Source organism: Neomonachus schauinslandi, chromosome 11 (assembly GCF_002201575.2).
Source record: "Neomonachus schauinslandi chromosome 11, ASM220157v2, whole genome shotgun sequence".
Taxonomy (NCBI): domain Eukaryota; kingdom Metazoa; phylum Chordata; class Mammalia; order Carnivora; family Phocidae; genus Neomonachus; species Neomonachus schauinslandi.
This window is the reverse complement of record NC_058413.1, coordinates 50,599,752-50,612,635: the sequence shown is the minus strand read 5'-3', so window position 1 is coordinate 50,612,635 and position 12,884 is coordinate 50,599,752. Positions and strand designations below refer to the sequence as shown.

Sequence of the window (12,884 nt, the reverse complement as noted above, 5' to 3'; positions counted from 1 at the left end):
AGGCTGGTATATAGATCAGTGCCACACACTAGATTTGGGGTGTATTTTGGTCTTTTAGAAGAAAGTGCCTCCCAAAATTTTAAAGAAATAAAAACTTATATATGTACAAAAATAAGGGTTGATATGATGAAGGGATGGAATATGACTGTAAAGATGGAAATTATAAAAAATTTTATAAAAGGAATTGATAAGAAGTTGTTTGAAAAAAGAAAGAAGAGGATTTAAAAAAAGAGAATAAAGAAAAAAAAAGGGAGAGAATGTGATCAGGCAGGGGAATAGAAAAAACCATATACTAGAGTTTTAGGGTATATTTTGATCTCTTAGAAGAAACTATCTCAAAATTTTAAAGAGAGAACAACTTATATATATATGCCAAAAATATGGGTAACTACTATGAAGGGATAGAATATAACTCTAAAAATGAAAAATAAAAATGTTTTTCAAAAAAAGGGATTGATAAGATGTTGGTTGAAAAAGGGAAAAAGAAAAATTCAAAAAAAAAAAGAAAAAAAGACAGTTAAAAAAAAAATTAACTTTGAAAGACTAAAAAATCATGGTAAAAAAGCCATGAGTTCTATGTGCAGTATTCCCCTAGCGCTGGAGTTCTGCTGTTCTCATTGATCGGTAAACTTGGTCTTGGCTGGCTGTTCTCGCTGATCTTCTGGGGAGGGGCCTGTTGCCGTGGTTTCCAAATGCCTTTGCCGGAGGTGGAATTGCCCCGCCCTTGCCCCCTCCCGGCTAAGTAATCTGCTCAGGTTTGCTCTCTGGAGCTTTTTTTCCCTGCGACCTTTCCATACAGCTTTGGAGGCCGAGAGTGAGAATGGCGGCCTCCCAATCTCTGCCCCGGAGGAGCCAAGAACTCGGGGCCCCGCTCCTCAGTGAGCCCCCAGAGAAAAGCCGTCAGTCACTCCCGTCTCCCTGGTCTCCAGCCGCACTCCATGCTCACCCGGCCTGTGACCGCGTGTTTCTATCTCTGGCACCTGACCCGGGTGGAGTCTCCAAACCCAGCAGATCCCTGTGGTGCACTCCCACGCGGCTCCTCCCGGGGGAGGAAGGTGAGTCTCTCCGGATCTGCCGCTTGTTGGGTCCCTGCTGGAGGAGCAGGGGCCCGACTGTGCCACGGATCACGGTTTATGGCAACCCCGAGCTGAGAGCCCGCGCCTGGGCTTCGCCTCTGCAGCCGGCTTCCCTGTTCCGTTACCTGGGAGCTCTGCCACACTCAGGCACCCGGGGTCTTTCTGTGACCCTGAGGATCCTGAGACCACACTGTCCCGGAGGGTTCCAACCCCCACTTAGCCACTAGAGTGACGTCCCTCAGTGGAGCAGACTTAAAAGTTCCGATTTTGTGCTCCGTGGTTCTATCACTTGCCAGAAGCGGCCGATGGAGGCCCCTCCCCCGCCGTCTATCCTCCCGAATATCGCCTCGGATTCACTTCTCCACACATCCTACCTTCCAGAAAGTGGTCGCTTTTCTGATGAGAGAGTTGTTGCTATTCTTTTCTTCGATCTCCTGTTGAGTTCGTAGGTGTTCAGAATGGTTTGATCCCTATCCAGCTGAATTCCTGAGAGGAGACAAAATCCAGGTCTCCTACTCCTCCGCCATCTTGCTCTGCCCCCTATATGTCCTCTTTATACTCTAAACATGCAATGTCCAATATAGTAGCCATGGCATTGTCCAAGACAATGTCCTTTTAACATTTAAATATAAATTAACTATAATTAACAAGAATTGCAAATGCACTTGCCCAGTATACTATCTACATTTCAAATGCTCAATAGCCATATAAAGCTATTCTTATATGTTGGTCTTTATTATTCTATATTAGAGAATATCTCCATTATTTTAGAAAAATTCAACTGGACAATTCTGGTCCATACAGTTATCACAACATGCCTGTAAGGTGGGCACTTTCCCCATTTTGAATATTAATTAACTGAATCTCAAAATTAAAGCTCCAAGGTATCCACCTCTATAACTGAAACCTAGGATTTGAATCCAGCTTTGGTTCAATGCAAAGAAAGTGCTTGATTTCCATATTGGGCACATTACTTAGTTTTTTCCTTTCTTGAATATACTTATGGCAGGGACATAGTATGTCCTATTTGACACAAATCCACAGTTGGTAGAAAATTTATGAAATGTTTCAGATGGAGTCTCCCACCTTCACCCCTAAGAATGATTCACTTGCAAAACATAGGTTAAAATGGAACTTGTTTGTAGGTGATTTTCTGGATTTATGTTTATATATTTTTTAAAATCAAGAATCATAGACTCTGGGCTAAAGCTCTAATCCTAATAAAATTCATGTTTTGGTATTACATAGTGTGTGTTAATTATTGTTGCTGTTTTGTTCTTTAAAAGACCTGAGCATCTCAACATATTTTCAGAGAAAAGAGTCTGAGCATTCTGCTCTGAATCTGCTGGGTCTTGATACTGTACATGATGGGGTTCATCAAAGGTGGGAAAAGGATGTGGATGTTGCCCATAAGTACATGGATCACAGGGGAGAGACGTTTGCTGAAACGGTGCACCATTGTTAGGCAAATGATAGGGATGTAGAACACCAGAACAGCACAAATGTGGGAGATGCAGGTCTGAAATGACTTATGCCACTCCTCCTGAGAGGCAATTGCCAGGACTGCCCTAAGAATCAGGACATAGGAGTAAAGGATCAGAACAGCATCCAACAACAGCGTGAAAATGACCAGCATCAGGACGTAGTAGCTATTAAATCTGATGTCTGAGCAAGCTAGGCAGAGAAGGTCCTGGTGCAGGCAGAATGAGTGAGAGAGGATGTGGGAATGGCAGTAATGGAAAAATTTCAGATTGATGATGGGGGGTGTAATAAAGAAGAAACTCCTAACTACTATGGTGAGCCCAATTTTGAAAATCCTGGAATTATTCAGAATGGAGGAATAACGCAGTGGATGGCAAATAGTGATATACCTATCAAAGGCCATAGTAAGGAGGACAGAGGACTCCATGAAGGACAGACCATGGATGAAGTAGGACTGGGCAATGCAGGAATCCAGGCTGATTTCTCGAATGAACCCCCACAGGATGCCCAGCATCGTGTGCACTGTGGACAGCCCCATGCACAGGTCAGTGAGGGCCAGCATGTCCAGGAAGTAGAACATAGGCTGGTGCAGGCTCGGCTCAGTCCAGATCACATGCAGCACCAGGCAGTTTCCCAGGAAGACCATGGCATAGATGGTGCAGAAAGGAATGGAGATCCAGGGATATTGCTGCTCCAGGCCAGAAAATGCAGTGAGAATGACGGAGGAAGAATTCACGCTAGGGCTTCTCAAAGCAATCATTCTGGCACTGGGATGCTTCTTCCAGGCAGCAAGAAAGTGTTTTTTTTTTTTTTTTTTTTTAAGATTTTATTTATTTATTTGAGACAGAGAGAATGAGAGGGAGGAGGGTCAGAGGGAGAAGCAGACTCCCTGCCAAGCAGGGAGCCCGATGCGGGACTCGATCCCGGGACTCCAGGATCATGACCTGAGCTGAAAGCAGTCGCTTAACCAACTGAGCCACCCAGGCGCCCCAAGAAAGTGTTTTTCAAAGGAAATGCTCCAATTTCAGATGAGTTAGGTGAAATTGCTAAGTAAATAAAATTGTGCTTAAAGTTAACTAAGTGTAGGAAATGTTAGCCGAGTGACTCTGATCTTTAAAGATGTATTATCTGCTGCCTAGAAGAGAATAGTGTCCTCCTGATGTAATTTCAGAGCCATTATTCATCCACTGGCAGGTGCACAGGTGTCCTTAGAAGCCACAAGTGAAAATGAATAGACTAGAGGAGGAAACTAATTTCCAGAGAGGATATGTTGCCTGGGATATTTTCTCAGGGATTCTGGTCAAAGGACGTAGCTGTAAAATTGAGAGCTGAGGTTCTCAAAGTAATTATTAGTTTCCTCCCCTTCAATTCATTAAGGATTTAAAATGAAGAGTAAGATTTAGCGTTTAAGCATCCAAAATCTATTTAACTAATCACTGTGTACCCATAATTTTCCATTTTCTGCTGTCTCCAAGTGAATTCTTCCTCCAAACAGTCCTTAGTTAAGACATTGCTGTATTGTTCCACTCTGGATGACACAGCCAAGTACTTTTTCTCTGCAGTGACAAGCAGAGAGGCATATTTATGCATGAGACCTTTAATGAGTGATCTCCTATGAGAACTCTCACGCCGAGATGTTCAGCTTACCTATGCCCTTGTGACAGGGAGACTTGGGTTGAAGACTCTCAGCTTCTGACATCAGCCCAGTGTTCTCCACCCACTTATTCACTCACTGAATCAGTGGGCTCACTATTCATTTAATATGCATGTATTGAAGGAGTGAGCAATTTTTTTTCTCTTCCTTAGAACCTAGCATTCTAAAGATCAGAAAGAAGGCCAATGTGGCATAGTAAGTCCAGAATTTTAAATAGTCTCCTTGCAAGCATTAATTGTCTTCTTCCACACATTGTTTTCCCTCTTGGGGTTCTGGCCCTGGGAGTCATCATAAAAGAGTTAATTGCTCTTAGAGTGTAGGCAGGGATTTTAAGGTCCATACTGGTTTTTATGTTTCATTTCACCCTTCCAACATGTTCCATTAGCTTCAGAGTCTGGTTTCCCCTTGTGGACCATTCCTCATCTTTGTCATCCTAGCACAACAGGCAGCCCTCAGGCTACCCTTCTTCTGAATGCACCCTGTATCCCTATCTGACCCCTTCTAGAATCCCCTCCACTGTTATTTCTTGCCCTGATCCCCTCTCCATGTGAAATAACTTAGCCCACCATTTTTATTTGTCTCCTTCCTTGAATGATTGGAGTCTTTACCTTTTGAAAAAAATGTGTCCACCTTGAGCACTTCTTTTCTTTCTCAAAAGCACCATTTCTCTTCTTTCCAGAGATGTTTTTCCAAATGTTCTTTCTGCCTAAGATGTTCTTTTCACAGAGATAGTCTTTCCCATCTTCTCCCCAACCTCTTCCTCCTCTTTGTAAAATAATCTTGTATTTTTCCTCTGCAACTCAGCCATCACTTTTCAGGAAGCACCTTACCTGAGACAGATTTTCCCCACATATCTATTATGTTGGTAACATATATTTATCTTTATATAGCTTATTCAATTTATAATTTGATATTAATGAGACTACAGATTGACTAAAGTCTCTGTTACATACTGAATTGTAAGCTCCCGGATGGGGGGGAGGGGTAGTATTAATTTTTATTCTGTGTGGTAGGCTGAAATTTGCTCCTTAAAGTCCTCACCTCTGCCATGAGCTCAGACTCATGGATACAACCATGTACTTTATATCTTTGTCTGCATATTTAATCCAAAAATTCAGATTATAACAAAAAAGTATTTGGTTTTCCTCAGAAATCGATCATTTCCCCATTTCCTCTTGATATCATAAAAGGACTCCATGAATCACAGGATTGCTTCACAAATCACAGGATTGCTTAAAAAAACTCTCAAGAGGCTTTCTTGATTCTTCTCTTTCCTTCCTTCTCCTGGCTATCAAATCCTTCACCTCTTTCTTTCATTTCCAGCCTCAAGCATACCCACAACCTATCCACTTCTCACATATACACTATACACTACCACTGTCTTGGTATATAATATTGTTATCTGTTCCTTGGCTATTATAATAATTTACCAGCTATTTTTATTGTTTTTGCCCTTCCCCCTAAACATGTACTCTCCCCAGAGAAACCAAACCTATTTTCTTTTTTATTAAGATTTTTATTCCTTTATTTATTTGAGAGAGACAGAGAAGGAAAAAAAGAGGGGGAGAGAGAGAGAGAGAGAGAAGAGCAAATGGTAGAAGCAGACTTCAAGCTGAGCCCAGAGCCCAAAGATCCTGAGATCATGACCAGAGCAGAAATCAAGTTGGACACAACCGAATGAGCCACCCATGTGCCCCCAGACTACTTTTTTAAAACATCTGCTAGAACACATGAGCCCATGTTAAAACAAATCAAAACAACAACAACAAAAAACAAAAACAAAAAAAACAAAAATCACTAATGGATTTACACTGCTCTTGAAATAAAAAATATTTTATTCATCATGATTAGAAAACTTTAAATGTTCGGGCTTACCCACCTCTCCATCAACATTTTAGGCCACTGTTGCTTTTTTCCCCTAATCTCTGGGAATCCTTTCTTCCTCAAAATGAATTAAGAGTTTCCCTGTCTCAGAGTCTTTGTTCTTGATCTTCTCTCTGCCTAGAATTATCTACTCCAGGTACTTGCACAAAACCTCTTTTCATCATTCAGGATTCTACCACTCCACATGACAGCAATTACTTTTCTTCTTTGGTGAAGAATTCAATGTAACTTCCTCAGAAGAATTTTTGTAACCCCACCACAAGTGTCCCCATCCTCTCCAATAAATTACTATCCTCAAAATACCCTGCTTTGTGTTTATACCACATATCATATGCTGATTTTGCATGAGAGCTCCTGGAATTTCTAGAAAACCAGGTGCCATGTCTGGTTTTTGCTCACTGATATGCAAAGTGAGGTTTAGCATGGAGTGGCCATTTTTCAAATAATTATTGAATTACTTGAATTAGTCTATGAATTTGAGCTGTGCAATTACAGAGGCATAAAACAAGTTAAAGCAAATGCATTGTAAAAAATTCCATGAAATCTAAACACTCATATCTTAAAGTAACACATCTGATCCTTGTTGGCCACATGCTACCAAACGTTGTCCTCCTATACAAGGTTTATATGATACATAAAACAGATGCTGCCTTAGGCATTCCTGATAACCTTGGACACAACACTCAGACTTCCAAATATGATTCCTATCATCACAGCTTGACCCTCCATGGAGGCTTGGCCCTGGAATGGTGACAGAAGATTCAAACATTTTGTGAATATAGGCATGCATTGAAAACCATACTCTCACTCAGGCTTCTTCAGACTAGCCACTAAGGTTAATGGTGCTGCCTCAGAGAATAACAGCCTTTTAGCAATAAAAGAGCAATAAATATTAGAGACTGTTCCTATATTCTATTTTGAGATAGGATGGGAATCAGGAGAGGATAGTGTCAATGAGATGAATAAATGAACATTTCAAGAGGAAAGTAGTCATATATGTCAGATGCACAATATGCTCCCTTTGTATCAAAGTGGAAAAAAAAAAAACACAAAAAACCATAGAACATCATTTCCCAAAACATTCATGATGTGTGATGTCCCCTTCCAGTAGTGTGCATAATATTTCTTTCTGAATTTCTAGCAACCAGAGAAATGCCTGGCATGAAATATGTAAGTAGTGAGGACATGCAGCAGTGAATTGGGAGTCCAGGGCAGTGATGGGATTCTGGCATTCACTCTGTGCACTTTGTCTGGAATGTGGATTTGGAAAGCATATCTGTGATCAAATTAAACAGATCATTCTTTCAGAGGAATCTTTCCTTACATCCTCCAATTCAAACTGACCTACATGGCCAGGCATCTCTGTCTTTTTTTCTATTCTTTGGAAATGATCCTCTACATGATCACTTGCTGCCATTTTCAGATTAGGTAGGATAATGACCAATAGTCTTTATTTACATTAAAGGTATAGAGGAAGAGTGTTCGATGTAAAAGTGAGTCTTTATCATTATTTTGAATGAAAAATATTTCTGTTTGCCAGAATAGACCAGGTTTTTGCTTGTTTATTGGTACCATTATTTATATGACACCAACAAACAACCTGCTTTGGACAATAAATTGAAAGATCGCACTCTTTGCCAGGTAGTCCCTCTAATGGTCCCATCTGGACACCAGCAGGGGGCAGAAGAAGCCCATTGAATTTTCATCTTCTTAAGGTTGCAAGAGCAGGTTTGCTTTACAACTGGCTAAGTATAAGTGAGGCCAAGCCCTTCAGAGTCTTGACATGGCTGAAGAGATAAGAACGTTCTATAACACTAGTCCAAAAAACTGGACGTTCAGGGGTTCTCAGAGAAGTATGTTAGCATTGGTGGCAACTTTTTTACCACAAACCCAGTATAGGCTTAAAATCCCAGGTTACAGCAATGGTTACTATTGTTAATTTTGTAAATGTTCTCTTTATTAAGTATTATTTGTGCATCTGTTCTTACTATGTATTTTGCTTATTACATTACATAAGATGTCTATAAATAATACTCCCATGAATGAAATATTGAAAAATGATAATGCATAATTTAGAACCATGATAAAAAGTTCTATCACATGGTACATCTGTTTAACTGTAGTCATGTGGTTATCTGAGAAGTTTCCATCAAGATTTGTACCGTTTGATTGCATTATGACCTAAATGATCTCCATCAAGGAAATTTATCTGTTTTAAAACTTTTTTTTACATTTAAGACCATGTCAGACAACTGAGATAAAATCCAGACATAATAAGATCTTAAACCCTGAGTAAAAGATGTAAAACAAGCAGAAAAGTGCAAATGGGAAGTAAATCTCTCTTTAATGATACTAAAGTGAGGAGCTAAAGTTTTGAGGATAAATACTTGAAGTGTAACACATATTTTAAACTGTCCCCTGAAAATTACAGAATAGGCCAAGATGATCTAATTCAGTCCCCTCCTTTTCAAGATAATGAAACTTGCAGGGTCTTTCAAGGAAATGAACGACCAGAGTACACACTGCTAGGCTCCTGCTGCTCTCCAAGGCATTTGGATGGCTTCAGTGTGGCCACCAGAATCACCCTCTTCATTACTGCTCATCCTCCCTTGTGGTGAAGAACAGCTTGGTCAGCAATAATAAAATATACTGTCATATTAAATCATAACGTCTTCAAAAGAGACCTAGAAAACCAGTGGGTAATATATACATTTACAGTTATATCTAGAATTAAGATTTATTTGTGAAAAGGTATATTACCATGATCATCATGTTCACATGCTTGACAGAAATGTTATTACTAATGAAAGTTTGACTCCACATACCAGTGTTAATTTCCATTTCCACTTTCCTCTACAGGAAGAGGACATAAGAAGTAAATTAATTCCTCTAATTATTCCTACTTCAACCCCAACAGAGAGAACTCTACTTTGCTGAGAGTGGAGTCTAGGCCCAGATGACTGGCTACTGTGTCCCCAGAGCATAGGAGAGAAAGATATTGTAGACAAGACAGGAACTGGGGGAATCCCAAATGACTGCTCAAGACTCCTTCACAATAACTGGGATCCCACATCCCCAAGGGCAAAAGGGTCCTCCAGGGCATCCCTAGATAACATGGGTTGCCTGCTAGCCCTTCTGTGGTCATACAGGTGGGCCTCTTAGCTGCAATACCTAGTGCAGAGGGTAATGCTGGCCATATCTTAAAGTGGTCAGTTTGCTGAGGGGCAAAAATCAACTCACCCAGTGAAACTTTAACCTAAGCCACATGAGGGATCGGTGGGATTGTAGTCACAGTATCTCAGGGAAGGGAGTCACTCAAAGACTTCACCAGGTTGTTATTGCTAGGTATATTGTGAACTTGTAGCAGATGGAACATTTTAATTGCTTAGATTCCTACAATGCCTAGATCCTTGGATTCCTAGAATGCTCCAGAGGTGGTAAAGGCTCATTACCTGAAACACCAGAGCTAAGCATTTTAGAGTGTCTTGGTATCTATGGCCTTACAAATCAGGTATGAGGCAGACATATCTCTCAGAATGGAAATGGTAAATATTTGGAAGGACCCATTGTCCTAAAATGGGACAAAATTCTCAGGAGAAGCACTGGTACCATAGAAATGATTTGTTCATTTAATCCTTCATTGTCTTTATATTTTTTTCTTTTCTTTTTAATTCTTGTTGTTGTTGTTTTATTTTATTTTACTCTTGAGACTACATTATGTACAGGCACCTGGGTCCAGGCTCTACATCTAAAAAAGAAAGAAAGAAAGAAAGAAATGCCAGCATCACAGAGATTGCAGATTATAGATCATAGATTGTGAGTAATAGAGTCTGACGTGATATCTGTTGGACCACTTTTTTTCTTTTATTGTTATGTTAATCACTATGCATTACATCATTAGTTTTTGTAGTGTTCCATGATTCATTGTTTGTGTATAACACCCAGTGCTCCATTCAATATGTGCCCTCCTTAATATCCATCACCAGGCTAACCCATCCCCCGACCCCCTCCCCTCTAGAACCCTCAGTTTGTTTCTCAGAGTCCATAGTCTGTCATGGTTCATCTCCCCCTCCGATTTTCCCCCCTTCGTTTTTCCCTTCCTACTATCTTCTTTTTATAACATATAATGTATTATTTGTTTCAGAGGTACAGGTCTGTGATTCAACAGTCTTACACAATTCAGAGCGCTCATATGCCCTCTGCAATGTCTATGACCCAGCCACCCCACCCTCCCATCCCCACCACTCCAACAACCCTCAATTTTTTCCTTAGATTAAGAATTCCTCATATCAGTGTTGGACCACTTTTAATGCGTATCTATGGAAACACATGGAAACATAAATGAAGGTCACTTTAAAGAGTTTCAGAGGGATAAAATGGCCAGGAAAAAAAAAATATATATATAGTAGAAAGAAATACCCAACACCAGAAATGCCTTAAATATCCATCAAAATAGCAGCAGTGGTGATCTGGAAGGGGAGGTAGCATGGGTAAGTGTCTAAGAGGAAAATTACATGCATGATGCAGGTGCTAGCTCTCTGTCATTAGCCTCATTCTCCACAAAGTTAATCATTATCTGGTTTGTCTCATATATCGTGATTGATTCATTTTCCTCTTTTAAAAATGTTTATGTATTGAATGATATCATTTTCTGAATGTCTGACTTATTTATGCAACCTAATATTTATGAATTGCTTTCCTGTGCTTTCAGTTTTAGCCATTCTGACTGGTGTGAGGTGATATCTCACTATGGTTTTGATTTGTATTTCCCTGTTGGTAAGTGATGATGAACATCTTTTCAAGTGTCTGTTGGCCATCTGTATGTCTTCTTTGGAGAAATGCCTCTTCATGTCTTCTGTCCATTTTTTTTTTTAATTTGGGTTTTTTTTGGTGTTGAGTTGTGTTAGTTCTTTCTATATTTTGGGTACAAACCTTTTATCAGATATATCATTTGCAAATATCTTCTCCTGTTCCATACATTGTCTTTTAGTTTTGTTGATTGTTTCCGTTTCTGTGCAGAAGCTTTTTATTTTGATATAGTCCCAATAGTTTATTTTTGTTTCTGTTTCCTTTGCTTGAGGAGACATATCTAGAAAAATGTTAGAGAAATTACTGCCTGAAATCTGTTCTAGGGTTTTTATGGTTTCAGGACTCACATTTAAGTCCTTAATCCATTTTGAGTTTATTTTTGTGTGTGGTGTAAGAAAATGGTCCAGTTTCATTCTTTTGCATGTGGCTGTCCAGTTTCTCCAACACCATTTGTGGAAGAGACCGTCTTTTTCCCATTGCATATCCTAGTCTCCTTTGTTGAAGATTAATTGACCATATAATCATGGATTTATATGTGGGCTCTCTATTCTATTCCATTGATGTATGTGTTTATTTTTGTGCCAGTACCATTAGATTGGATTACTATAACTTTGTAGTATATCTTGAAAACTGAGGTTGTTATACATCCAGTTTTGTTCTTTTTCAAGATTGCTTTGTCTATTTGGGGTCTTCTGTGGTTCCATACAAATTTTAGGATTATTTGTTCTAGTTCTGTGAAAAATGCTGGTGGTTTTTTGATAGGGATTGCAGTAAATGTGTAGATTGCTTTGGGTAGTTTGGCAATTTTAACAATATTTGTTCTTCGAATTCATGAGCATGAAATATCTTTCCATTTGTGATCTCTTCTTGCTTCTACTTGTTTTGAGGGCAAAGATACCATTTTTTTACCTCTAGGACCTAGGACAGAGGTTTACATTTAACAGATAGGAAGGCTATAATTGCTTGTTGAATAAAACTGAATAAAACAAAAAAGAGTAGTGAGTCACCAAATTATTTCTGTGATGCACATACAAGAATTGTTAAAGACTCATGGTTAGGTGTGTGATTGTGTGTTTTTTCATGGGTGATCTGATATGAGAAAAACAGAAGAAAGAGAGCATGTGGGGAAATGTCATACCAACTTACAAGTAGGCCAAATGAAACTTCTAGCGAGTCTGTCAATTATCTTTACCAAGAAAGAAGTAGTCATTCTTCATCTGAGAGCACTTAGGGGAAAATCCTATCAATCCCTGCCTTTTCACAACCTCAGTTGTTTGTTTGCTTGATTCCAGAATACTCCTTGGCTTCCAAAACCCCGTTGGTAGATGCCTCCTTTGCTTCCTTGCATACTGAGTTATATCTGGATCCATGGTTCTGTGGAGTCCCCAACAGAATAGGTAGTTCACCCAAAGTCCAATGTCTGTAGAAGACAGGCAAGATTTGTAGGTGTGTGTCATTTAACAATTTAAGAAATTATGAAAGGCCCAAGAAGCCATTGGAAAAATGCTTCTGGACACTCGGGAGGGTGTAGACCTCTATTCGAATTTATCAGTAGCATTGCTTCTATGTTCTTATTTTCTCTTCTATTACTATCACAATACTCAGCAACAGTAAAGTATAAAGGAGATAATCAGGTGATCTATCCATCAGCCAATTGACTTGCATTTTTATATTGATTATTGATGTCTCTGTCTATTTGTTTCTGTTTTGTTTTATTTCAGTTGGGCTATTTTCAAACCCCTTCATCTTTAACATCTTTAACTTTTCACTTCTGATTGATTCCCCAATTCTCAAACTTTGGCATACAAATGACAGATGTTTCCCCAGCTTGTTGATTCCGGATGCATGTAACAATCCTACTTTCTTCTGGACCTGACTCCTATTAACATTGATGCCTTGATACTATTCTGGTCCTTAAAAATAAGGCTCAAAAATTCCATAGTGCTCAATATTTCTCTCCCAGCCTGAAACCTTTGGGA

The 12,884-nt window shown here is 39.5% G+C and overlaps 1 protein-coding gene across 1 annotated transcript; it reads right to left on the bottom strand.

The window, feature by feature from the left end:
• Window positions 1-2,355: 2,355 nt before the first annotated feature.
• LOC110576426 (olfactory receptor 51V1) lies at window positions 2,356-3,321 on the bottom strand. The gene is given in 1 exon segment (XM_021685628.2): window positions 2,356-3,321. A coding segment is annotated over 1 exon segment (963 nt). The 5' UTR covers window positions 3,319-3,321.
• Window positions 3,322-12,884: the final 9,563 nt, after the last annotated feature.